The 27,791-nt window shown below is 44.3% G+C and overlaps 1 protein-coding gene and 1 long non-coding RNA gene across 2 annotated transcripts in view; one reads left to right on the plus strand and one right to left on the minus strand.

The window, feature by feature from the left end:
• Positions 1-27,791, minus strand: part of ATAD5 (ATPase family AAA domain containing 5) — a 440,833-nt gene that overhangs the window by 168,107 nt on the left and 244,935 nt on the right. The window contains exon 17 of the mRNA XM_078654387.1: positions 8,904-8,997. Coding sequence (XP_078510513.1) covers positions 8,904-8,997 — 94 coding nt within the window. The remainder of the gene's footprint in view (positions 1-8,903; positions 8,998-27,791) is intronic.
• LOC144770117 (uncharacterized) overlaps positions 1-27,791 on the plus strand; it is a 58,890-nt gene that overhangs the window by 11,279 nt on the left and 19,820 nt on the right. The window lies entirely within an intron of this gene.

Here is a 27,791-nt window from a genome sequence, read left to right on the forward strand (position 1 = left end):
CCCACAATAGGTCTTTTGCTCAGCTGTCTAGAAGGCTCGAAGATTTTAGTGCAGGACCTCACCTACTCACCTTGACAAGAGGTCTACCATGTTCAGAAGAGAAATGGTAGGACAGAGGCAGATTAGCTTTGAATACTAAAACATTCTATGTCCTGTCCAGGGAATTTAGGACAACAGGCCTGATTCTGCTTCCTCAGGACAAAAAGAATCGGGGGAATGGGAGGGAATGTGTAAAAGTAGTGTACCACCTCATGTGAAAAGCAACCCCATGGGTACACTGCAAAACAAACTGCAGAGCACAGAACCGAGAGCACTTAGCAATTTGCTATATGGGGAACAACTCTACAAGAGGTGTGGTCCAGACGCTGAATATAAGCTAACCACCTACAGATGGCGACATATTTCAACTGCAAGACAAGGCATGCTCCACTCATCCACCATTATAGTAAGACCTTGGCAGATCACTTGCGTCAGCAAGACATTATGGGCAGCGCTACATTTTAGCCCCTCCACAAACAGAGTATGAGAGCCAAAGCTGCCCTGTTTGTTGCTCCTGGTGACTACCTGAATCGCGCAGACACAAACCAAGGGCAGAGAGTCTGAGGGGCCAATTGAATCATTGACAACTCAAGCGAACTGATATGACACATCTGTTGCACTAGAGACCAGGGACCCTGAAATTCCATGTCATAAAGATGACCTCATGAATGGAGGGAATATGCTTCTGATTACCAAAGTGCCCTCTGGTAGAGGACAGAAGGCTTTTCTGCAGGTCAGATGGTCCTGCACCAGCCAACCCTACAACTTCCAGAACTGTTCCAGAGAAATAAGAATCTTGTCTGAACAGATCTAATACTAATCACACTGAAAACAAGGGTACAAGTGAAGCATCCACATGTGACAATATCCTGGACAAGCAGAATGCAGGAGGCCCTGTAACCACAAGATTATCAGGACAGGAATAAGCAGGAAACATCAGGTTCATATGTCCCAGACTCGCTGTCCAGAGGAAATGCCCTCAGAGCAGTGGTGTCCAAAACAGCCCCAAAATAAATGCTGGGTGAGCGGAGCTGGACTTGGTGTGGATGACCGAAAACCAAAGGTCAAAGAGCGGGAAAATAGTTTTGTAGTGGATATTTTACACAAGATACTGGGAGTCCATCTAACATTCAGTCCTTGATATCCAGGAATACATGCATCTCTTGTCTGTACGGAAAAGCTACAATCACAGACATGACCTACATAAAGAACAGTTGTAAGGTTTGCTTGGTGGATTCCAGGTCATTTTTTACCAGTTGCATGAAGGCATCCTAAAGGGGTAGGAGTGACAATTTGTTGGGGATAGGAGCGACAATTTGTTGCCAATAGGAGCACAGACTGGCTCTTCAAGGAGACAACCTTTTTACCAATACTGCTTGGGCTCCGATCCAGAGAGATGTAGAGGGATGCATTGGGGTTCTGCTAGATTGAAAAGGTCTTCACAATCAAACTCTGTGAGAAAAGGTGGGCAGAGAGGGACTTTGAGTTGCCCAGCGAGGATTTATGGCACCTAGCCACTTTATTATGTGTAGAAGCATAAACAATCTTGCCCCAAATGGCAAGGACTAGGTAAAAATGACATCAGTAGTGAGCAGAAGATGCACCAAGGGAGAAGAGTCAGAAATTAAGAAAATCTCAGCATTTCAGCGTTCTGGGAATAACAACTGTAAAAAAGGAGTACTTTGCAATTGGGAGGCCAAAGGGGCAATCAAACTCTAGTTCAGGAGTGGTGCCCAGCTTAATAGCATTTTTCTAGTCAGTGTAGAGGCCATCATCTGTGTACTATGGAAGAAGCCCGTTATCTGCTTCTTTATCATTATTCTCAGAGTGAAGCACAATAGTGGGTAAGTGAATGGCATCAGACCAGACCCGAGTCAAACAGGGTATCCAACTTTGAGAAGTGTTGAGCCCCGGAGAGGTGCTCATACAATGGGTCAATAAAAAAAAAACTTGCTTTCTTCCTTACCTTACTTAAAATAGAAAGGAATATGCTACTTACCAGTGTGCATCTGTTCTTGGCATGTAGGGCTGCTGACATTCATATCTGTGCATAGATCGCAGCCTAGTGTTGGGTCCAGATGATTGCACGTTGTTGTCCTGGAAGAGTCTTCGAAGTATCACGAGATAGGTGGCTCCTCCCTTGGACTACAGAGCGCATGGGCATCCTCTCCATCCTCAGATTGTTTTTCGCCATTGTGGCAGAGATGGAGTATGGTACAGTAAAGGGTGTCCATGGAAGAAAGTAAGAAATAGATAAGGAATGCTACAGCTGCGACAGGCACCGGGGAGGAGGGTGAGCGATATCAATGTCAGCAGCCCTACATGCCAAGAACAGATGCATACTGGTAAGTAGCATAATCCGTTCGAGGCATGTGGGCTGCTGAATTCATATCTGTGCATAGAATGTATAGCAGTTTCTCCCTTAGCGGTGGCTACCTGTGCCAGCTGCAGCAGTCTGGAAAAGAGTTTTTAGAACAGCCTGTCCTACAGCTGCTTGCTGTTTGGAATTTACATCTACACAATAGTGTTTTGAATTTGTATGTATGGTAGACCATGTGGCTGCTCTACATATTTCCTCTAGAGGAATATTTCCTAGGAAAGCCATGGATGCCCCAAGTTTGCGTGTAGAATGCGCCCTTGGGGGAACTGTTAAAGTGCGTTTTGCTTTGAGATAACATATTTGGATGCACTTAACGATCCATCTGGCTAACCCAGATTTTGAAATGGGGTTGCCTTTGTGTTGGTGAGAAGGCAACAAACAACGGTTTAGTTTTTCGAAAATCCTTAGTTCTATCAATGTAGTATAGAAGTGCTCTTTTGACATGTAGTGTGTGTAGAGCCCTTTCAGGTACGGGCTGTGGATTTGGAAAGAGCACTGGCAGTTCTATTGTTCGATTGATATGAAACTGGGATACCACCTTGGGCATGAACTTAGGGTTTGTTCTAAGAACTACCCTATTGGCATGTATTTGGATGAATGGCTCTTGAATAGTTACGGCTTGTAGCTCACTAACTCTTCTAAGTGAAGTGTGAAGTAATTGCCACTAGGAATGCCACTTTCCATGTTAAAAATTGTAATTCGCAGGAATGCAATGGTTCAAATGGTGGTCCCATCAGTCTGGTTAAAACTATGTTACGGTTCCAGACAGCGGAAGGTGGGTGTTTTGGGGGGATTATTCTTTTGAGTCCCTCCATGAATGCCTTAATCGCAGGTATTCTGAATAGCGAAAGATGCTGCCTGTTTCGAAGATAAGCTGCAATGGCAGCCAAGTGTATTCTTATAGATGAATAAGCTAGATTGCAACGATGTAGGTGCAAAAGATAGCAAATGATATTTTGCGTTGAAGCATCTAGTGGGTTTATGTCATTGTTATTGCAGTAAATGACAAAACGCTTCCATTTCGCGGCAAAACGAGCTCTGGTAGTAGGTTTTCTTGCCTCCTTGATAATGTTCATACAGTCAGGAGGTAAGTTTAGGTACCCAAACTCAGACTTCAGAAGCCAGATTGCAAGGTTTAGCTGTTGCGGATCTGGGTGCTGTATGTCTCTATGGCTCTGAGTGAGTAGAGTGGGCGTTAGCCGCAGTCTTTGATGAGGTACCACGGATAGTTCTAGAAATGTGGTGTACCATGGTTGCCTCGCCCATGTTGGAGCAACCAGGATTAGTGTTAGTGAATGCTGGTGTAGTTTGCGTGCCACTAGCGGTAGTAACGGTGCTGGGGGAAAAGCGTACGCAAATCTGCCTGACCAGTTCATCCATATAGCATTGCCCTGCGACTGCGGATGTGGAAACCTGGCAGCAAAGTACTGGCATTTTGCGTTTTCCTTTGTGGCGAACAGGTCTATATCTGGTTGTCCCCACTGTTGGAAGTATGGGTGGAGCACCATGGGATGAATCTCCCACTCGTGCTTCTGTTGGCTGTGTCTGCTGAGCAGATCCGCTACTTGGTTGTGTTTGCTTGGGAGGTGTTCCGCCATGAGAAAAATGTTTCTTTGGATGGCCCACTTCCACATGCTTTGTGTTAGATGTGATAGCTGTGGAGAGTGTGTTCCTCCCTGTTTCTGTATGTAGTACATTGCTGTCATGTTGTCCGTCCGGATCAACACAGCTTTGTTGCATAAATGTACTTTGAACGCTTTCATTGCCAGAAAAATTGCCATCATTTCCAGCAAGTTTATGTGCATTTTCTTTTGTTGTGCTGCCCATAGGCCCTGCACTGTGTACTGAAGGACATGGGCTCCCCATCCTATGAGAGATGCGTTCGTTGTCAGCACTATTTGTGGTACAGGCTCCTGGAACAGTCGTCCCTTGCAAAGGTTTTGTGGATTCCACCAATGCAGAGAGTTGTATGCACGACTGGTCACCAACACTAGGTCTTTCAATTGTCCTTGAGCCTGGTTCCACTGCCGTGCTAAGCACTCCTGTAGCGGGCGCATGTGTAGTCTGGCGTGAGGGACTATGAAGATGCACAAGGCCATCATGCCTATGAGTTGCATAAACACTCGGGCAGAGAGCGAGTGTTGGGACTTGAACTTTTGGATTAGTAGCTGCATACTGTTTATTCTTGCAGCGTTTGGGTATGCTTTTGCTGTCAAGGTATCCACTGGTGCTCCTAGGTACTGCTGTACATGGGATGGCTGAAGGTGAGGTTTTTGGTAGTTTAGGGTGAAGCCTAGGCTGTGCAGTAGGTGAATTGTTTTTGACATGTGGCTGGCACACTGCTTGGCTGACTTTGCTTGTATAAGCCAGTCGTCCAGGTACGGATAGACGTGAATATGTTGTCTCCTTAAATGTGCAGCCACTGTCGCTAGGCATTTTGTGAACACTCTTGGAGCTGTTGTTACTCCAAATGGAAGCACTTTGAATTGGTAATGTTGATTTAGAAGCGTAAACCTGAGATACTTCCTGTGAGCAGGATGTATCGGGATATGGAAATATGCGTCTTTGAGGACCAAGGTTGTGAGGAAGTCTCAACAGTGGTAATACTTGTTGTAGAGTGAGCATATGAAAATGCTCGGATAAGATGTATTGATTTAGGGGCCTGAGGTCCAATATTGGTCTGAGAGACCCGTCCTTTTTGGGGATGAGGAAGTATAGCGAATATACTCCTGTACCTTGATGTTCTAATGGTACTAGTTCTATGGCCCCTTTTTGCAGCATGCTGATAACTTCTTGTTGCAATAAGTGGAGGTGTTCTGCGGACATAGGGCGGTGTTGTGGAGGTATGTTGGGTGGTGTGGAGGTTAGCTCTAGGCAATAGCCATGTTGGATAATTTGCCTTACCCACTTGTCTGTAGTGATGTTTTTCCAGACTGGTAGGAATTGTTGTAAACGTCCCCCGACCGGTGTTATGTGGTCTGGGGGTAGCGCTAAGGAGTCACTGTTTTGTATTTGCAGAGGATCTGGTGGTGTTGTCCTCTGCCTTTGTTATTATTGCCGCGGTATCCACCTCTATTGTTTTTATTGTAGGTGGTTTGTGTGTTTCCTTTATAGTTTGTGGCCTGCTGTGATGAGGTACCTCTTGCAGCCCCTCTGTAGCCTGAGCGACGAAAGGAGCCTCTATGTTGTTGTGACTGTAGGGCTCCCATTGACTTAGCCGTCTCAGTGTCTTTTTTCATTTTGTCCAGTATTGTATCTACATCTGGACCAAACAAGAAGTCAGGATTAACGGGCTGGTTTAACAGAGTGGACTGAACTTCATTCTTAAAACCAGAAATGCGTAGCCACGCATGTCTCCTGATCATAACACTAGTGTTAATAGATCTGGCAGCTGTATCCGCCACATCTAAGGCACATTTAATGGAAGCGTTTGTGATGAGCTTTCCCTCTTGTATTAGTTGTTCAGCTTGTTCTTTGTAAGCGTCAGATGCTGTAAAAGCGTTTCTAAGGTATCATAGTGTGCCCGGTCATACCTGGCCAACAGGGCTTGCGTGTTTGATATTCTCCATATATTAGCCGCCTGTGCGGCTACCCTTTTCCTTGATGCCTCAAAAATCTTTGATTCTTTGTCGGGGGGTGCAGCTTCCCTAGTTGTTTGAGAGTTTGCACGTTTACGTGCATTTGCCACCACCAAAGAATCTAGAGGCAGTTGTCCCTTAATGTATGTAGGGTCTACAGGCGCTGGCCTGTATTTCCTTTCTATCCTTGGGTTAATGACCCTGGCCCTAGTGGTATGCTTAAATATGTCCCCTGCATGTTTAAGTACCCCTTTTAACATGGGCAGTGTTTTAACTGTCCTTTCTGATGTTGCAAAAGTGTCAAAGAGGAAATCTTCCTCTACAGGATCTGCATGCATGTCCACATTGTGATGGCTTGCTGCTCTTTCGATTAATGAATTAAAAGCAGCTGTGTCTTCGGTAGGAGAAGGCCTAGCAGGGTATGCAGGTGTATCAGGGATGGGTTGCGAATCACATGGTTGTGTTGGGTCAACCCATGGCTGTGTGTGACTGTCTGGGTCAGCATCCACTGGATAGTTGTATTCTTGATCATATTCCTCATCCACTTCCTCATCTGGGTGTGTATGAATATGCGTGTGGCCTATGTGGCTGAATAGGCTCAAAAAGAATAGGTGAGGTAGAACAGTCCCTTTTCTTTTTAAGTGGAATAGTGTAGGTGTCCCTTTCAGTTTCTGGCCTAATCTTCCTTTTGTAGAGTGAGTTTGCCAGAGTCAGGATCAATATAGAGTTTTGATTGTTCAACTGATTCAGGGTCTGGATGTAAGACTTCCTGTTCAGCAGTTTTTTGTGGTTTTGCCAAAGTCTTTTGTTTTATTAGCTTTGGTTCGACGCCGGCTTTTGGGTCGACCGCCTTTGACTTTGAGGTAGGTGGTTGGCCAAATTTAAATCGGTCCGATTGTCTTTTGTGGTAGTACGGTTTGTTTTTGTAGAGCCGGTGTCTTTGGTGCCGAAGTTTTGTCGACAGTCTTTTTTGGCTCGAGTACTACTTTTTGTACTTGTGCTGATTTTGGAACCGATGGTCCTGGATCGACGCCCTTTGATGTAGGTTCGATTCTCTTTTTCGGTTCGATTTTCTTCGGCTCGATGCCTTTCTTTTGGATAGCAATTGGTTTGTCGGCCTTTTGTTTGTGTTCGACAACCTTCTTTGGATCGAGTCCCTTCTTTGTCTTGTCAGCACTCGGCGCCGATGTTTTCGGTTCGACGCCCTTTTGTTTTGGCGCAGGTACCGGGGCGCTGCTTTTCGGCTCGATGACTTATGTTAGACGCCGATGGTTCAACATAGTTCGGCCCGAAGACAGTGTTGTCTACAAGCTTCTTCGGTTTCGACTGATGGATCGACGTAATGCGGTCCGAAGACCGTGTAGTCGATCAGTTTCGTTTTCTGTTCTACCACCTTTGGTTTCGGCATCACCAATCTTGGAGGTTGTATATTCGACGGCTCTTTAGTAATATTCTTAGCCGGGCTGTATTGCGGGGCTGTAGAATGTCTATCGAGATCTTGGCTAAGGCCTTGTGGCGATGCCTCGACCTGAGCCTGTTGAACCATGGAGGTGAATGTATAGGCCGCCGTAGATACGGTTGGGCCCGTTTCGTCACTGGAGTCGTCCTCTACGGCTCCAATCCCTTGCTCGTAGTCCCCTACCTCGACGATGTCTTCTTCCTCGTCGATGTAGTAGTCGGAGTCATGCTCCGATCCTTGATCCGACTGTTCTTCATCGTCTTCTGCCTCAACAAGAACGTCTTCGTCGCCAAAGATATTCTCTGGCTCTGGCGCGTGTCTGCATGGTGAGTCTAGCTGCCCGTCGAGTTCGAAGTGTCTTTTTTGAACGAAACTGGGCACAGGCTAGGCAGTCGGATTCATTATGTTCTGGAGATAAACACTTGTTATACAGGGTGTTTATCGATATGTGGGTACTTAGAGTTACATTGAGGGCATCTCTTGAATGGGCTCCGTTCCATCGACGAGTTGTTGCGTGGCATCGAGAAGGCCCGCGGCCCGATTCGACGTCCCAAATCGTATAAAGTGTGTAAAGAAGTTTTCGGCACAGATACGAGACAATACCGACGATAGCGGAGGCCTTTTGGCCTCTAGAAAGAGTAGTTTCGATTCCGAACTTCGAGGAAAGGAAGATACATCCGAACCCAATGGCGGAAAAAACTATCTGAGGATGGAGAGGATGCCCATGCGCACTGTAGTCTAAGGGAGGAGCAACCTATCTCGTGATACTTCGAAGACTCTTCCAGGACAACAACGAAAATCATTCGGACCCACCACTAGGCGGCGATCTATGCACAGATATGAATTCAGCAGCCCACATGCCTCGAACATAGACTGTTCTAGATGAAAGTTGTAGTTGATGGGGGCCAAGCTTAGTTCCATAGCTGCAGATGGATTATTCAGACACCTGTTGGGGAGCTATTTTAAGTATGGCAGATCCAATTTAGTGCTTAAGGGGGATTCATAGGGTGAGGAATCTCGAGGAAGATTTACCTATCAGAATTGGCTGTGCTGTCAAGTCACTATGAAGCAGAGTGATATCTGATGGTTTTTCTGGAAGGAGATATGGAAATCTGCACCTTTCAGGCTTATTGAGTTGAGGAATGTGCTTTGTTAAAGAAAATGGATGGTATTTTGCAAGGTGACAATCCTAAATGGTCTCCTTTTTGTTAGCAAATCTTTATCATTTTAACAAAGGAATCTGTTAGTTTACATGAAATACAAGGTCTTGAAAAAGCAATAGTGTTCGTATCTCTGAACCATTTAAGAGTTATACATAAGTAATTAACTAAGCGACCCATTATATAAGTCTAGCTACACTATAACTGGATGCATATGTCAGGCAAATAGGCATTACATTTCGAACTTGCTATTTCATATAGCTATTAAATAGCCCCTCTGCACTTACCACTTGTAGTTAGAATGACAGGTCTTTTTGTTGTTGCCATGAAAGTCTTAACTGCACTTAAAAACCCCTGATCATCCTCGAATATTACATCAACCTGCAGTAAGAACAAACATGTTTCAATGATGTGTTGCATCTCATGAAGGATTCATTGTACAATCATATGCATTGCATTAGCACTGCAAAGATATTCAAGACTATTTTAACTGCAGTGATGCCCATAGGTTTCCCACAAGCAATCACCACCCAGAATGTTTCACGGACCATCCTTGCTTCAAACTCAAACTCTGATCTCGAATGTGGTTTTCCACATCAATCAACTCACAATAAAATTGAGATTTCAGGCCTTGCCGGAAGAACCAACAAACCCGGTGTGCAATACTAACTTGTGGTTTAAACAAATGTGCAAGTAAATAAATACTCATAAATACTCATACTGTATGTTCGCTCTCAAATATGTATTCAAGCAGGATTCTGAGATAACAGCAGTGTCTATTAAAAGGACATGGCTGCTCTTGAATCTTTTCAGCAGGATAAGTTCTGAGATGGCGAGGACACCTTCTGTTTTCAACTTTTATTTCAGATGACTTAAAAAATTAATTTAGTTGACTATCTAAGAACATAAACAATAATTTACCTACATTTGGTAAAGATCTTCCTGTAGAATACTGGATCTACCAGTAAATTTTAGGTGTGGACTGGGGGCTCAGAAAATGCAAGAATCTTTCTTCATTTATTTGCTCAGCAGTCAAAAAACATAAATATTCCAATTGCATTAGGACTACATATCCCTTGAGCCCAATGAGAAAATTAACAGCCCACTCATCACTATCCAGTATCTTCAAATAAAACAGTCTACAAATAAAAACACTTCCTCTTTATTCGCAGCTCAGCAGCCAGAGAAGTGCTTTTCTTTCTGGACTGTATTTTAGGGATTATTGAGTGTTATTCGTTTGCAGCCATTGATCTTTACCAGTTAACTGCTTTTCCTTTTGGTGCGTGGTGCAGCTCTGTAGCTATAAGAATCACGGCGGTTTACTTGAGAGACCCTGTACCAGACGCATCACACCCAAGTCTGGGAGGTAGCACCATATTGGAAAAAACCGCTCAGACTAAAAATGCAGGTCGCATGTTGGTACCCCCAGAGATCACTGTGTGGACTTTCATGAGTGCTTCACACACATCTCGCTGGTCTCTTCCGTCCCAGGAGAGGCGAGTCTTAGCAGTTCACATGCAGCCCATTAGGCATACAGCTCTTTTCTTGACCACCAAATATACATAAAAGATCTTATTGCCTCCAGAGCAGTTCTTTTGAGGTCTGTAGGATCAGCAACAGAAACCTGGTATAATCCCCGGAGGCCGACAAGAGGATGAGGAAGCCAGAGGCCCCTAGTTATGCCCATCATATCCAAAGTTGATTGACCAGTACCATTTCTCCTATATCTCACGTATAAACAATTAGCTAGAAGTGCCCCATAGTGCCACTTACATCCTGATGGCCCATCATCAGGCAGATGGGTCGTCCTGAGCTAAAGGGAGGAGCTGACACTTGCCTGTCCCCATACAAAGGGGTGCATACCCCTCTGTAGTGAGTTTGGAGTCAGGGAAGGGTCTTGGGCACTACAAAGACCTTTCTTTTAAGTCTACTTCAAAGGCTAAAATGGGTAGATGTACTAGACCTCTGAAACCACATCACTCTGGAACTGAGAACATTCTACCAGGAAGAAGAGCGGTTGTGCTGCCATGAGGAACTGCCACTTTGCAGCTTGCTTTGGGGTGTTGGCCTTCTGCTTCTGATCTGGAGGTGAGAGGACTGGACTTGCCCCTCTATCCTGCATCTCTAAAGGTTCCCCCACGGCTTCTTGGGCTTGCTTTCTGTTTCTGAAGTCTAAGGAATATCAAAGACATCACCTGCATTTTGCTACCAGTACCTGGGCTCCTCTGCTGTGAGTCCTGCTCTGCCAAGTGTGCAAAATCTAGTCCTGGGACCTTGGAAGTGAGAGTGTGGTGCTGCAATTAAAACAAGCATTGGAAATGCAATAGGTCTCGGATTTATTTGAGTTCGAGCTAAAGGCATTGTAAATGACAAAGTTTTTTCGCTATGTGTTATGGAGTGTATGCATGTGGTGTGTAGTGGAATTATGTGGGTTGGATAGGAGTTGTAGCAATGGTGGCATGCTGCGCTTTAGATGAATATGATTAAAAGTAAAGTGCGCCATACTGCAATTGCTACAATAGTTATTTGTGGATGTGTTAACAATTGATGTGTGTACTGATGGGTGGTGGTGTGTGTGCCTGTAGAAATTGTGCACTGATGGCTGGTGGTGTGTGTGCCTGGTGGAAGCGTGCACTGCCGGCTGGAGGTGTGTGCGTCTGGTGGAAGCGTGCACTCACGGCTGGTGGTGTGTGTGCCTGGTTAAAGCGAGCACAGACGGCTGGTGGTGTGTGTGCCTGGTGAATGCGTGCACTGACGTCTGGTGGTGTTTGTGCCCGGTGAAAGCGTGCACTGACGGCTGGTGGTGTTTGTGCCCGGTGAAAGCGTGCACTGACGGCTGGTGGTGTTTGTGCCCGGTGAAAGCGTGCACTGACGGCTGGTGGTGTTTGTGCCCGGTGAAAGAGTGCACTGACAACTGGTGGTGTGTATGTCTGGTGAAAGCGTGCAGTGGCGGATAGTGGTGTGTGCCTGGCGAAAGTGTGCACTGACGGCTGGAGGAGTGTGCCTGCTGAAATGGTGCACCACCTACAGCACCACTCAACCCCCAACGCCTACAGCACCACTCAATCCCCACCGCGTACAGCACCACTCAACCCGCAACGCCTACATCACCACCCAACCCACAACGCCTACATCACCACTCAACCCGCAACGCCTACAGCACCACTCAACCAGCACCGCCTACAGCACCACTCAACCCGCACCGCCTACAGCACCACTCAACCCGCAACGCCTACATCACCACCCAACCCACAACGCCTACATCACCACCCAACCCACAACGCCTACATCACCACTCAACCCGCAACGCCTACAGCACCACTCAACCAGCAACGCCTACAGCACCACTCAACCCGCACCGCCTACAGCACCACTCAACCCGCAACGCCTACATCACCACCCAACCCACAATGCCTACATCACCACCCAACCCACAACGCCTACATCACCACTCAACCCGCAACGCCTACAGCACCACTCAACCAGCAACGCCTACAGCACCACTCAACCAGCAACGCCTACAGCACCACTCAACCAGCAACGCCTACAGCACCACTCAACCCGCAACGCCTACAGCACCACTCAACCCGCAACGCCTACAGCACCACTCAACCCGCAACGCCTACATCACCACTCAACCTGCAACGCCTAGCTAACAGTTTCATTTAAGTACAATGCACACACTTCTAAAGTATTCACGTAGTATGGAGCAAGTAACTGTCACATATGCATTTCTACTTCCAAAAAGTATATTTCAGTACTGGAGCTGGTGGATCAATTCACTAATAATACAGGTGATGGGCAGGAAATAAACTGGCGCATGTTCGGCAAGCACTTGTATATTTACTCGGCTCTCAGCATAAAATGACAGGTCGGAAGGCATTATTCTACACCTAAATAGCACTCATTAGACTGCACCGGGCACATGGGTAAGAGGGACCCGCTTCAACATAAACACCAACCAGTGGAAATAGGCGGGCATTGTCTCTGCTTGCATTAGGCACGCACGTATTTCCTTCCTGTCCCACTGCCTTTGGAAGCAGAGATGTTGAGCTGCTTTTTTTGCTGTTGCATATTTTATATAGCGCGAACTCGACCCGAAGGTTGAACGCTTTACATGAGCACCGTATTTACATTACACATTCAGGCACGGGGAGATTAAGTGATTTGCCCAAAATCACAGGATGTGCTTTGTCAAGCATGAACAGCTCATCCAGACCGGAGTGCCTCCTTTTCATTCTGGTACTTGCGGTTCTGCTTTTCGCCCGCGAGGCAATTTTACCACTGTACTGTATGTATATATGAAAAAATTTGCTAATAAAATCTTTTGAAATAAAAAAAATAATAAATAAATAAATAAAAATAAAAACAAAAATAATTAAATGTAATACGGACTACAAGCTCCACAAAACGGAGGTAAAAACCAGGGCACTCACGAGGGACAACTAGGGATCCATCCAGGAATATGTAGGGTCTGTACCACCCTTCATTCTTTTATTTGGAATACTTGTAAAAGGCTGGACCTAAAACCAGGCAGATTACAACATTCAAAGTCCGAAAGAGGAGGTCGCGGTTTTTGAGCTGCAGAAAAATGAACATCCGACGTCTGTCTGGTTGGCTGCAGCATGTGTGAGGCGATGGCACACAGAGGCGAGGTGACACCTCTGAATTGCAGACGGGAGCAGGGCGGGTCTCAGAAGAGCAGATTGGGACAGCTTGTATTCAAAAGTTAATTTGCAACATCAAGAGTTCTAGACTGGCCAGGGTCTGGCTCCTGATTTGGGGATTGCAACTGGAGATGGTGAGTTGCTTGGTCAGGCATGCTGGCAGTTCCGCCATGACTTCCTTGTAAGTAAAGCAGCAGGGCCAGCAGCCGCGGCCGCGCAGTCCTTAGTGTGGGAGTTGTCTGATAACATGTGCCATGCCCTTTCATGAGTCATGCACCAGCAAGGGAGAGGGTTTGGATCAGTGCCAAATATGGGTCCTTTAAACATACACACCGCTCGAGGAAAAAGATTTTCGGAGCACTGGCAAAATTACTTTTTTCCGTTTGAGCACTCGTTCCCCCAACCCACGGCATATGTCTTCAATTATCGAGGCAGAAAAGTCTTCTCATGATCTTAAAAGGCAATCCACACAGGTTTTCCAGGAGTGCTGTTGGTAAGCTGCCACTTTCACAGTTTTAAAGGAGTACTCTTGGAAACCTTTGTGAATTCCAAAAATGTCAAATCTAGGCCTAAACATCGGAGTAAACATAAGGGTTCTAGATTTACCTTTTTGCCCTTTATTTTTTATATCTCAAACCATAATACTCCCTTGAAAAGAGCCATTTACAGGTTGGAGTGCGTTTAATAAACCCACCTTGTCACAGCCACAAGCACACACTCACCTGCAGACCACCACAAAAAGCTTGCCACTTTATCTGTAGCACACGTAGCAACGCTCACAGGCAGACAGACATACACATGCATTTGTTCCCTATCTGCCCTGATTCACAAAGCCATCGTTGCCTGTAAACACACCTCTCTGTATATAGTTACAGATAGCTCATCTGACACCGGATGTGTTCACAAAAGGATATCTAACAGGGGTGAATGCAGGTAATCCTTTGTCATTATGCACCCTGCCGCAGTAAGTGCCCTATGAAGGTGTGGTTTGTGAACTCCCACACGTTCCTGAGACCGTGAACATTCACTAACTCCTCTCTCGCCCTTCTACCTTTTCCCACAGTGAGAATGACAGTAAAGCCCCTTCCCAGGAAAGGGATTGAAATAACCACAGTCTTCGTGGGGGTGTAAGGGAAATGGTTCTCCACAGGGGAAATGTGTGCTCTTTGAAAGAAAAAGAACAAGCACCTGCCTTAAATTGCCGGCACCTCTGACAGCTGCTAATTGAGAATTTATGGCATTCTCCTGGACGGGGAAACAGCATGCGCGCACTTACAGCTCCAGAAAACTACAGAGTCGTGAATGCGCGAACGGACCCTGACATCTGGTAATTGGGAATTTATGGCATTCTCATGCGCGTGTTAGCACGGAATATGCAGGAAGTACAGAGAGCAAAATTCCTAGGGCCTATTGCGTGAAGCCGTACAAAAACACAGCCGTGAGAGGACGAATTGCCATGCAGATGCCACAGAACACCACGAAAAATTCTCGCGCACTGAGAAATTTTTACTTCACTATTCTGAGCCCCTTAACAATACGGCTCGGAGCTCCGCCCCACTTCTGACGAAGTGGTGACGTAGGCTGAGCCCTAAAAACTAATGGATCGACCCTGAAGCATCGATCGGAACTGGGGCATTTCCCTGAGATCCTGACTCAGCACCTCCGCATAACCACAGCTTCCCAGCATTGCAGAAGTCTGTGATGTATGGCCCAAACCCAAACGCCAACTAACAGTTGGACATCAACGCATCGCCCCAATGCACATCGCTTCATGACAGACACATCCATGATGTGCCCCAACTTTGGAAACGACGCATCGCCTTCAACAGTGCCGCATCTCACCTCCTTTGTTCAACGCATCGGCTGAAACTTCAACGCATCCGAGGTACTGTTAGTGGGTGTGCGCAACTCCTGTGCCCAGCCAGTGATCCAATTGCAACCATGTAGCCCCAGTTGGAGATTTTGATTTCTAAGCACTGCATTTTTTAAATCTTGCAAAGCTCATATGATGTGTGTGTGGTGGATTTTTATTGTTGTGGTCTTTTTATACTCAAATAAATATTGTCTATTTTCTAAACCGGTGTGTAGTATTTTTTTGGTGTTGGTACTGTGTGGGTGTGTGCAAATGCTTTACACATTGCCTCTTTAGTTTGGCCGCCTGCTCTGTGCCAAGCTACCAGAGGGTGAGCACAGGTAAACCTTTAGTGTGTACTGCACTTACCCTGACTAGAATTGCGGTTTCTGCTAGGAAAGGGTGCATGCCTGTGCCAACCACAAACCCAATTTACAACAGTTCCCACAATGCCCCTGGACAAATCCTTTACAGTCCAGCTGAAGGTGGTCATCTGGTTCCTTCTTGGTGGAGATGATGCAGGTGGAGCTCTTTTAACCTGTTGCTTTTATGGAGTCCACTCCTTAAACTATTAGTGCAAGCCAAAGTCATACTTTAGCTGTAGTTCCAAAGTGTGCAGAGGGTGCAGTCATACACAGTGTGGTCATTTTGGTACAGGCCAGGTGTTCCAGCAGGACAGTCCTTTTCTCTGCAGGTAGGGATCTGAGTTGCTGGGCAGCTCTCCCATATTTATCCAGGCTTCTGGGCTGGCAAGCAGCGGGACACCCCTGACCAAAGAGGTGAAGGGTGCCACCTCAATGACAACCACTTCCCTCGAAGTGTGGCAAATTCTTGCCTCAGAAAGCACTGTTCTTTAAAATCCAATATGGATAAAATATTTCCAGGAGTCTAAGGTCTTGCTATCCCAACCTACAGGTGTGGCTAACTTTTCTTAAAACTTCCCTTCCAGCTCTTCTGCTAATTCAACTACAGGGGCTCCCATAATTACCAAATACCTTTTACACAGAGCACTGGCCTGGTTAGCAGAGCCCAGGGCACAATCAGAGTCAGTAACCACCAGTATCAGTAGAAAAATGCGGGCGATCAGGGCACAAAGGATGACTTTATCACAAAGGTTTGCACAGATTCTTCACAAATAGAGGAGGGTAGCAGGGGATGCTTGGGTACTAAAGATGGTTAACAGGCTTTCAAAAAGAGTTCTGTGGAACTCCAATGTATGTTTTATATTGAAATAAAACAGGGTACACCGAAGAATATGCAAAGACTTCACATCACAAGTAGGCTGGACAATGGCTTACACAAAGTAAAGTATACCCAATGTTAAAATTAAAGACAGAGGTTTAACATTGCAAACATTAGAAGGATAAGTTACTTAACTGTAATCCTAGTTCTCTTCCAGGGGTATACTCCTCAAAGTCATAAGCACTGAATAGTCCCGCCCACGTGCGGGACCCCGGAGCAATAGCCAATAATATGTATAAGCTGCGATATTAGTCACGGTAGCTAGTAGAATATATATATATATATATATATATATATATATATATATATATATATATATATATATATATATATATATATATATATATATATATTACCTACTGGCGGTCGCCAGTAGGTATATATAGTTAGGATTTTTTCTCTATGGGTTTTTTGAAAATTCTATGTCTAATAACTTTGGCGTTTGTGGACGGAATTGGCTGAAATTTTCAGGAAAATGGCACATTTTGTTTCTGAGCAGCCCTTAAAAATTTGGGGGGGGGTTCGTCCAGTGGGGGCCGAGAAAAAAGGGGGTGCCAAAACGTGTTTTTAACATTGAGTTTTCCATAGGGCGGTTGGCCTCACTTTTAGCCCGAACGGCTGAATGGATTTGCACGAAACTTGGCAAAATTGTAGGGACTGGTAGCCCGATGTGCCTTTTGTAGGTCTCAATATATGTGCTCCAGTGGATTTTGAGAAATTAACGTTTAAAAAAAGATATATATCTGTAACAGCGGACCGGGCAGCGGCCCAGGACGCGTACTTTTCGCGCAACGGAGCTTTGTGAAGCGAAGCTGATTGGTTCTCTGGCGTCTGTCAACATTCCAAACAGTCCGTAGCGGCCGCCATCTTGTCTCTCGGTAGGATCGAGAGACAAGAGGAGGCCAAAGCGAAGGGGCAAATGACCATAAGGGGGCATAGTAGATCCTCGCTGACCCCCTAGGTTTGATGTGGAGGTTTTAAAAGGGCCCCGCGGGGCAAAAAAAAAAAATAATAATAATAATCGAACGGCTGAATGGATTTGCACGAAACTTGGTAAAATATTAGGGACTGGTAGCCCGATGTGCCTTTGCTATGTCTCAATATATGTGCTTCAGTGCATTTTGAGAAATTAACGTTCAAAAACAAGATATATATCTGTAACAGCGCTCCGCTTCGCGGAGATAAAATTATATCTGTATTACCTAGCTGTTGCTAACACCAGTTAGCGACGGCTAGTAGGAGATAGCGACCATCTTGGGTCCCACTTTGCATGTGAGTGATATTTATCACTAATGACATGCAAAGTGGGCATGCCAAGATGTTAGCGACTGGAAACAGTCGCTAACATCGCTATCTCCTAGGGACTGGTAGCCCGATGTGCCTTTGCTATGTCTCAATATATGTGCTTCAGTGCATTTTGAGAAATTAACGTTCAAAAACAAGATATATATCTGTAACAGCGCTCCGCTTCGCGGAGATAAAATTATATCTTTATTACCTAGCTGTTGCTAACACCAGTTAGCGACGGCTAGTAGGAGATAGCGACCATCTTGGGTCCCACTTTGCATGTGAGTGATATTTATCACTAATGACATGCAAAGTGGGCATGCCAAGATGTTAGCGACTGGAAACAGTCGCTAACATCGCTATCTCCTATTATCAACTTTTGGAAATATTCGAGATAAGCGCGAATATCTCCAAAAAGTAACAGCTGCCCTGAGCAGTTCTTAGCCATGTTATCCAATGGGAGGTGGATAACATGGCTAAGAGCATTAGCTCGGTAATGCATGAATATCGCTGAGTTTTCAGCGATATTAATGCATTGCGGTCGTTTTTTATCGTATTTGCGATAAACCTTGATAATAGCAAGGTTTATCTGCGATAATTTCGGACGGTAAAAAAATCTTTGCAATGCATCGTTAGGGATAAATATCGCTTAACTTTGGTAATATGCCCCAACGTCTGTTAACGTTCGATTCGAAGGAAATCAGGAATTGTTGAAAAACATTGTGTGCGCCATCTTGTCTTTTTTCAAATGCCACACTTTTGTCGTGCACGGCAGCCATTTTAGATGCCTTGACCAGACCCACTCTGTGCACGCTGTCGATCCTTAGCATGGCTCCCCACCCTCGCAAGCATCTCACCCAGGCAGTGGTCACCCCCGCTCTCTGTCTTATGCATGGGTAATAAACCTCCCCCCATCTGCGCTGCTCTTCCCTGAGAATCACACCCTGTGCCCGCCCGACACCTCCCTTTCGCCCTATTCACTACCGCACCCTCTGACACTCCTTTTCCTCTGTGTCCGATTGTCCAGGCCGGTCCTAGGCTATCAGCTAGCCCTGCAGATGTAGTTTATGGCCACAGCTGTAAAGAATCACCCCTCTTCAAAGGAGTTATAGTAGATCAAGGCCCACACTCGATGAGATCCGTCACAGCAGAAGCGTTGCTATTATCTGAAAACCATCCTGTATTGTGATTGGGGAGGGGACCGAGCGTGAAGCGGAAGATTCCAGGGATGACTCTTTGTACATCAAAGTTTTTACAATTATGTGTCACATTAAAAATATATAGCACTCCGACAAAGTAGTAAGATTATAAAACTTTAATAATTTATAAATATATACAAGAAAACAAAAATAGTAATAACATATAAACATTTTTAGGGAAAAACAACGAAGTAGCGGTCGGCTGTGCGAATAGTCCCAACGCAGCACAACGTCCAGATTTCCGGCGTGGGGCGTCGCGGGGGGTGGGTCATCAGTAGCAAACTGTTGTGCGAATAGTTCCAAGGCAGCAGAACGCGCCGAAATCTAGATGACACGAAAGTGATGTCTAGTAAGTTGCCACCCAGCAAATAACGGCTTGGGGCGTCGCGGGGGGTGGGTCATCAGTAGCAAACTGTTGTGCGAATAGTTCCAAGGCAGCAGAACGATGGCACCAAGGTGATGTCCAGTAAGTTGCCGCACTGGTTTTGGTATCCTACAATGCTGCTCCGAATAACGGCGTGGGGCGCCCCGGGGGAGGCGGCGTGAACGGGCCTCTCCAGGTGGAGTCTCATCTGTTTTAGTGGGGCGCCCCTTTACCGTTTCAGTTGCCATTCCGTCCGCGTTTGGTCCACTGTGTCAAAATCCGCCATTCAGCTGAGTTGCGCCCACTCTTGCGGTGCAGCGATAGGCGGCTGCCACAGGACTCTCAAAATGGCGGCAGGCTCTTTCCTTTTTGGGCGTGGTCCACTGAAATGGCCCTGGGACACCTTGGAAATCGGACGCTTGTCTGCTAGGTCTTGGACCCCATTCTCGAAAGCGTCCCCTCCGCCTTGAGAATTCATCAAAAGTTTTGGGGGCCCCCGACTCCTGCAGGCTTCTGGTGGGGAGCGGCTGCCATGATTGCTCGCGGAATGACCACGACGGAGCTACGAGATGGTGGTGCTCTCATGCTGACGCCAGTTTAGTCTGAAACATCCAGAAACAAGGTGGGGCTTTCATCGTTTGGGGGGAAAAAAAAGTTTTCATCCAATGAAAAGTGTTGTTTTTAGGTCATATGATCAAGCCTTCCATCATTAGGAAACCGAAAGTAAAATGAACCAATGAAAAGTTTTATAAACAAGTCACATGACCTGTTATGCGGCATAGGGTATAAAATGCGGAGAAAATTTGTTGGCACGTGAGGCGGCGTCAGTAGCGGACCGATGTGCGAATAGGCCGAAGGCAATACAACGCGCCAAGATCCGGATGGCACCGAGGTGGTGTCCAGCAAGTTGCAGCACTGGTGTGGCCATCCTACAATGCTGAAAGTCGGCGTGGGGCGCCCCGTTGGCCTGTGAGTTTGCGTCAGTAGCGGACCGATGTGCGAATAGGCCGAAGGCAGCACAACGCGCCAAGATCCGGATGGCACCGAGGTGGTGTCTAGTAAGTTGTCGCACTTCTGTGGCCATCCTACAATGTTGAAAGTCGGCGTGGGGCGCCCCGTTGGCCTGTGAGATGGCGTCAGTAGCGGACCGATGTGCGAATGGGGCCAAAGGCAGCGCAACAATATTTTCTGACTGACACCACAAGGCGCTGAGATGCCAAGATCCGGATGGCACCGAGGTGATGTCTAAGTTGCGGACTGATGTGCGAATGGGGCCAAAGGCAGCGTAACAATATTTTTTGTATGGAAGATACCACTAGGCGTTGAGATGCCAAGATTCGGATGGCACTGAGGTGATGTCTAGCAAGTTGCTGTACTGGTGTGGTCATCCTACAATGCTGAAACTCGGCGTGGGTCGCCCCATTAGCCTGTGAGATGGCGTCAGTAGCGGACCGATGTGCGAATAGGCCGAAGGCAGCACAACGCGCCAAGATCCGGATGTCACCGTGGTGGTTTCATAGTTGAGAGGCACTTCATCTGCAGTGGGGCGCCGAGATCCGGATGGCACCGAGGTGATGTCTAGCAAGTTGCTGTACTGGTGTGGTCATCCTACAATGCTGAAACTCTGCGTGGGTCGCCCCATTAGCCTGTGAGATGGCGTCAGTAGCGGACCGATGTGCGAATAGGCCGAAGGCAGCACAACGCGCCAAGATCCGGATGTCACCGTGGTGGTTTCATAGTTGAGAGGCACTTCATCTGCAGTGGGGCGCCGAGATCCGGATGGCACCGAGGTGATGTCTAGCAAGTTGCTGTACTGGTGTGGTTATTCTACAATGCTGAAACTCGGCGTGGGGCGCCCCATTAGCCTGTGAGATGGCGTCAGTAGCGGACCGATGTGCGAATGGGGCCAAAGGCAGCGCAACAATATTTTCTGAAGAGAAGACACCAAAAGGTGCTGACATTCCAAGATCCGGATGGCACCGAGGTGGTGTCTAGCAAGCTATGCAGTTGAGTTGTGTGCGCACTTGCGGCGAATAGGTCGAAGGCAGCATAACAATGTTTTCTGAATAGGAGACACCACAAGGCGTTGAGATTCGGTTACCACCGAGGTGATGTCTAGCAAGTTGCCGCACTGGTGTGGCCATCCTACAATACTGCTCCGAATAACGGCGTGGGGTGCCCGAAGGGGGGGGGAGCCGGCGTGAATGGGCCTTCCTAGGTGGAGGCTCGTCTGCTGTAGTGGGGCGCCCCTTTACCGTTTCAGTTGCCATTCAGCTGAGTTTCGGCTGCTCTTGATGCTACAGCGACAGGCGGCTGCAAGAGGACTCTCAAAATGGCGGCCTGTTCTTTGGATTTGGGCCTGGTCCACTAAAATGGCCCTGGGACACCTTAGAACTCGGACGCTCGATTTTTTTTTCCTTTCCTGTACATGCAAAAAAAGGTAAATGCCCGGTACGTTACACGCTTCATCTGCCACGATGAACTCTCCAGAGGAACCGAAAAAAAATATAGTTGTGGTAACTATACCATGCATCGTCATATGGAGAGGTGGCACCAATTAATTATAGTGCTGCATAAAAGAGAGATTTGGAGGAGAACCCCTGACCTGCTAGTACATTCATCAAAGAAGTGGCACTGAGAGCTTCAGAGGCAAGGGAAACGGTCCCAAATATTTAGAAGAACTTTGGAAAGATTAAAATGACATGTTTAGATTGTGGCAAATTAATTTCATGTGGACAGATGAGTGTTACTCTAATAAATACAGCATATGAACATCATCATAGTCGATGGTTGGTAGAGACATTTTGACTATATCCTGGACCTGCCCGTCCTCGCCCAAAATGGCGCCGGAATAAATGGGACTCGTAACTCCTTGTTGTGTACTGGTTGCAGAACCTTGAAATCACGAGATACGTATGCAGTTTTGAAGCACATGGCGGGCGGGGACGAGAATTGATTGAATATTTCGACATCCCTATTGATATTAAGTTCTGATGTGTTATTGATTACTGTACTGTTGAAAGTTCGAATTAACGTCACCCATGGTACTTGCCCGCAAATGTATATCTAGATAATTTTATTGTAACTGGCCCTGTCGTATTTTAATTATAAAATGTACGTCCACCGATTCCGTAACTGTTAGACACCTTAGTTCTTGCAACCTAATGGCCCGCCCGTTACGTTCCTCTACAGTGTAAATGTCTATTCATCATATACGATTACAGTTTGCTCTGTGGCAGGCCCACGTGGTTATAGGCTCGTATTTGTATAATGAAATTTTCACAATAAAGGTTTTTAAAAGAAAACATGGTAGTAGTATATACATTGGTAAAGTTTTTAATAATAGTGACTGTTTTAGAATCATTAAAAGGCAAGTGAAATAAAGCAGACCAATTACATGAAGGGTAAAAGGTATAATACGAAGGAACGCAGTAAAGATAAATGGTCAAGGGCTGTTGTGTTTTCTATTCCTGCAACATAAAGTGATCGATAAGAATCTCATATTCAGGCGTATCGGCGACTAAGACAGCAGGTCGACCCTCTTTTGCTCAACGGCTCCGTCATGGGACGAAGAAACGCTCTTTTTCTCGAAAAAAGAATATATTTTACTTGCAGGACAGTTGTAAAATTTCCGGGAAAGTACATTAGCCTGGAACATTATAACATATATTTAAGAAAAAATAATGTTCGGAAGTAATGAAAAGCGTAATTTTTAGGTCATATAACCAAGCCTTTCATCATTACAATAAGAAAAGTAAAATGAACCAATGAAAAGTTTTATTAACAAGTCACATGACTTGTTATGCTTACGTTACGCGCTGCGCGCCCCGGATGACTTCCGGATGCGCTAACGCGGCGCGTCATATGACGCATTACGCGACAACGCAGGTACAGAATAAAGTCAAAATGTCTCCACCAACCAGCGGTCGGAACACAACCCCTTTCAGCAGGCTAAATAGTTCTGTTAAATGACAACAGAAGGGACAGGCAACAAGAACCATCAGTCAAAGAGGGGAGGGCTAGTTCTTCTCTACCGGGTTACATTGGGGCGCTACCGGAACTGATCGAATTGGTAGTCTACAGTGTTTCTGGATGTTTCAGACTGAAGCTGGGGTTAGCATGAGAGCAGCACCATTTCGTAGCTCCGTCGTGGTCATTCCGCAACCAATCATGGCAGCCGTTCTTTATCGTTATTTTGGGCGGGGTGGGTGGCGGAGCCGAGCTGTTTTGCAGCCATCATTGTGTGGAGTTCAGTTCATCTCACTAGTTTTGTATTTGTCATGAGGGGTTGTTCCTAATGTTTCTATTTTAGCGAGGTCAAAAAGAGATCCCATTAGTGGCCTACTGATTTTGCTCGATTCCTTTTCTTTTTTTTTACACGATTTTTCGTTATCTGCAAAGACTAAACAGAGTATTGCGACTCTGTGTTTGTTTGTAAATAGAGAATGAACCAAAGAGAACTAATTCTAAAACAGTAAATACTTGGATAACAATCAATCAAATGGAGAGAGAAGCAGGCACGACGGATTACAATGGGGGCAAAGGCCTGCGTTAACTACCTTTCACTATCTGCAAAGAGAGAGTACTCCTAATAGAAATGAGGGGGGGGGCACCATTCAAAGCAGATCAGTGTGCATAAACACGAAAATGTTTTCACTTACCACGTACTTGACATTCGACAGCTTATGATATTTGCTATTAAAAAACCATTGAAATTCACTGAAAAAACCATAGGTTATAGACCATATATAGTTAAATTAGCATTTACAAAACCTTGAAAATTCACTGAAAAAACCATAGGTTATAGACCATATATAGTTAGGAATTAGCATTTAAAAAACCTTATTTTACTCACACAAAACCATTGAAATTCCATATATAGTTAGTTGCACTAACTATATATCGCGCACCCGCAATCCACTGCTGATCATGTCACATATTACATCATTCATGACATGGTCAGTGACATCACTGATGACATCACTGATGACATCTCAAATGACATCACTGATGACATCACTGATGACATCTCATTTGACATCATTCTTGTGCTAATACGATAAACCTCTTCAGACTCTAATATAACCTTAGATACACTCAGTGTATACAGACACTCACACACTGCCACTCATCCATGGAGTTACTCACACACCCAGTCAGTCATGCAAAGAAACAATCTCACCTCCATTTCTTCAACTATACAGTTAAACACACCTTACTTATTGAAACATATACTAACACATATTTACTCTCTTATACAATCCCTGATACAAGTTCACAATGATCGATACAACTACTCACTCATTCAGTGTCTCTCATGCACAGTTATTTATATATGCCAACTCTCACATGTACTGTGTTTTACATATGTACTTACTATGACATGTAGCATTGAGATATCCATTCACTCATCAATACACTCATGCATACAGTCAACTGCCCATGTAGCTGTTTCCACATGCACTCTTGAACTCATACACCTAGTGAATAAACTGCTCACACATCTATGCATAGAGTCACACACCTTCCAGCCACCCCTACACAAACTCAATCTCCCATAGAAATACTTGGGCAACCAATTAATAACACATATAGCCTCTCGTATAGCTAATGATCAACACATGCAGCAGTTTACAGAGCAACAGACATAATGATGCACAAATTAAGACAGTTTAGTCACTAACCCATGCATTCAGTGAGACACATTTAATCACTCACTCATACAGTCAGTCACGCACCTACTAAATCCTTCATCCAGACACTTATACATCCACTCATTCTTCAATATGTAAAACATATTTAAACTTTACAAAAACACACAGACACTAGATGATGTCATCAGTGATGTCATTTGAGATGTCATCAGTGATGTCATTTGAGATGTCATCAGTGATGTCATCAGTGATGTCACTGACCATGTCATGAATGATGTAATATGTGACATGATCAGCAGTGGATTGCGGGTGCGCGATATATAGTTAGTGCAACTAACTATATATGGAATTTCAATGGTTTTGTGTGAGTAAAATAAGGTTTTTTAAATGCTAATTCCTAACTATATATGGTCTATAACCTATGGTTTTTTCAGTGAATTTTCAAGGTTTTGTAAATGCTAATTCCTAACTATATATGGTCTATAACCTATGGTTTTTTCAGTGAATATATATATATATATATATATATATATATATATATATATATATATATATATATATATATATTCATTCACTGAAAAAACCATAGGTTTCAGGAGTTATACAGTTAGGAATTAGCTTTTAAAAAACTTTTGAAATTCACTCAGAAAACTATAAGTTTTAGTGGTGTTATAGTTAGCTGGACATTTTACTCCTACAAAACCATTGAAATTGCTCCTATATAGTTAGTTGTACTAACTATATTTCGCGCACCCGCAATCCACTGCTGATGATGTCACTTATTATATCATTCATGACATGGTCAGTGACATCACTGATGACATCTTAAATGACATCACTGATTACATCATCCAGTGAATGTGGTTTGCTTCGTTATTTAAATATGCATTATATATATAGCAATTTGCATTGAAGAATAAGTGGATATATATAAATAAATATTTGGATGGAGGATTTAGTAGCAGTGTAATTGACTGTTTACTTGACCAATTTATAATGTCTCACTAAATATAGTGGATAGTGACTAAACTGTGTGAATATCTGTATCACTTTGTCAGTTGTTGTGTCAACTGATTCTACAGTTGGTTACTAGCTATGTGAAAGTCTATATTAGTTATTGATTAGCTAACTGAGTATTTGTATGGGAGTGTGAAAGTGTGTGTGGTTCGGTGGGGGGTGTGCGACTGTCCAAAGATGTGTGAATAGTTGATTCAGTAGATATATGAAGTTAAAACTACATGTTCTAACAGTTGTTTGGGTGAGTGAATATCTTTATGGGTGTGGTGATGAGCAAATATATTTCTCAATGGTACAGGTCCAACAAACTAGAAAAATAAAAGGCAGTGTATGTGTCAGTTGTTGTATATAAATAAGTATAAATAAGACAATGAGTGTGTGAGTGACTGTATGGATAACTGTATACTTGTAATAATGATTTTATAATTCACTAAGTATGACTTACTATCTATAAATGAATAGTAGAAGTGGTGTTTGTATAAGTGTTTTGGTAAGTAAATATGTAAGTATGATCCATTGATTGCATAAGTGAGTAGAATGACTTCATATGTGAATAGGATGCGTGCTGTTTAATGTCGATATAGATGTATAAGTATTTTTGATAAGTGTTCAATTGTTCATTGACAGCATGTATGAGTGAATCCATAGGTAAGTGATTAGATGTGTGTATACATCTATGAATCACTGAGTGGATTTTTAGATACTTGTATTGCTGTGACAATGGATTTAAATATGATACTCTGTATTTTACAAAGAGTGATGAAAAATTGTAATAGTGTATGAAAAGGTGTATGTGATTGTCACGTGGATGATGTCATCAGTGATGTCATCAGTGATGCCATTTGAGATGTCATCAGTGATGTCACTGACCATGTCATGAATGATCTAATATGTGACATCATCAGCAGTGGATTGCGGGTGCGCGAAATATAGTTAGTACAACTAACTATATAGGAGCAATTTCAATGGTTTTGTATGAGTAAAATGTCCAGCTAACTATAACACCACTAAAACTTATAGTTTTTTGAGTGAATTTCAAAGGTTTTTTAAAAGCTAATTCCTAACTATATAACTCCTGAAACCTGTGGTTTTTTCAGTGAATTTCAAAGGTTTTTTAAATGCTAATTCCTAACTATAAGGCCTGAAACCTATGGTTTTTTCAGTGAATTTCAAAGGTTTTTTTCATGCTAATTCCTAACTATATAAGGCCTGAAACCTATGGTTTTTTCAGTGAATTTGCAAGGTTTTTTTTAAATGCTAATTCCTAACTATATAAGGCCTGAAACCTATGGTTTTTTCAGTGAATTTCAAAGGTTTTTTAAATGCTAATTCCTAACTATATAAGGCCTGCCTATGTTTTTTTCAGTGAATTCGCAAGGTTTTTTAAATGCTAATTCCTAACTATATAAGGCCTGAAACCTATGGTTTTTTCATTGAATTCGCAAGGTTTTTTAAATGCTAATTCTATTAGCGGATAACGTTTTTATATATTAAAACGTTTTTTAAATCTCAAATGCCTGCTTTGCTAACAGAGTTTTTAAGCACAGGCTCTTTTGTCTCTGGTGGCCATCTTGGGAGACTGCATATCAGAATTTTTTTAATGAAATATAAGAGGATTTGAGAAGTCACTCAAAATGTGCCCTACTTTTTCTTTCTTCAGCACTAATCATAATTTCTATGGCAAAATGAACCCCCTCATTTTGTTCCTTTGCAAATTAAATGTTTTAAGTGTAAACACTTTATTCCAATCAAGATGACTTCAGGTATGCCATACTTTTGTCATAAGTAAGACTGTTAGCGCTCTAGTTGTTCTTTAGAACACTCTGGGACATTCTGTCATTGGGCTATAGTTGGGCTACATCTGGCTGATATTTGGGCTACATTTGTTTTTTT

The sequence above is a fragment of the Lissotriton helveticus genome, chromosome 7 (assembly GCF_964261635.1).
Source record: "Lissotriton helveticus chromosome 7, aLisHel1.1, whole genome shotgun sequence".
NCBI lineage: Eukaryota > Metazoa > Chordata > Amphibia > Caudata > Salamandridae > Lissotriton > Lissotriton helveticus.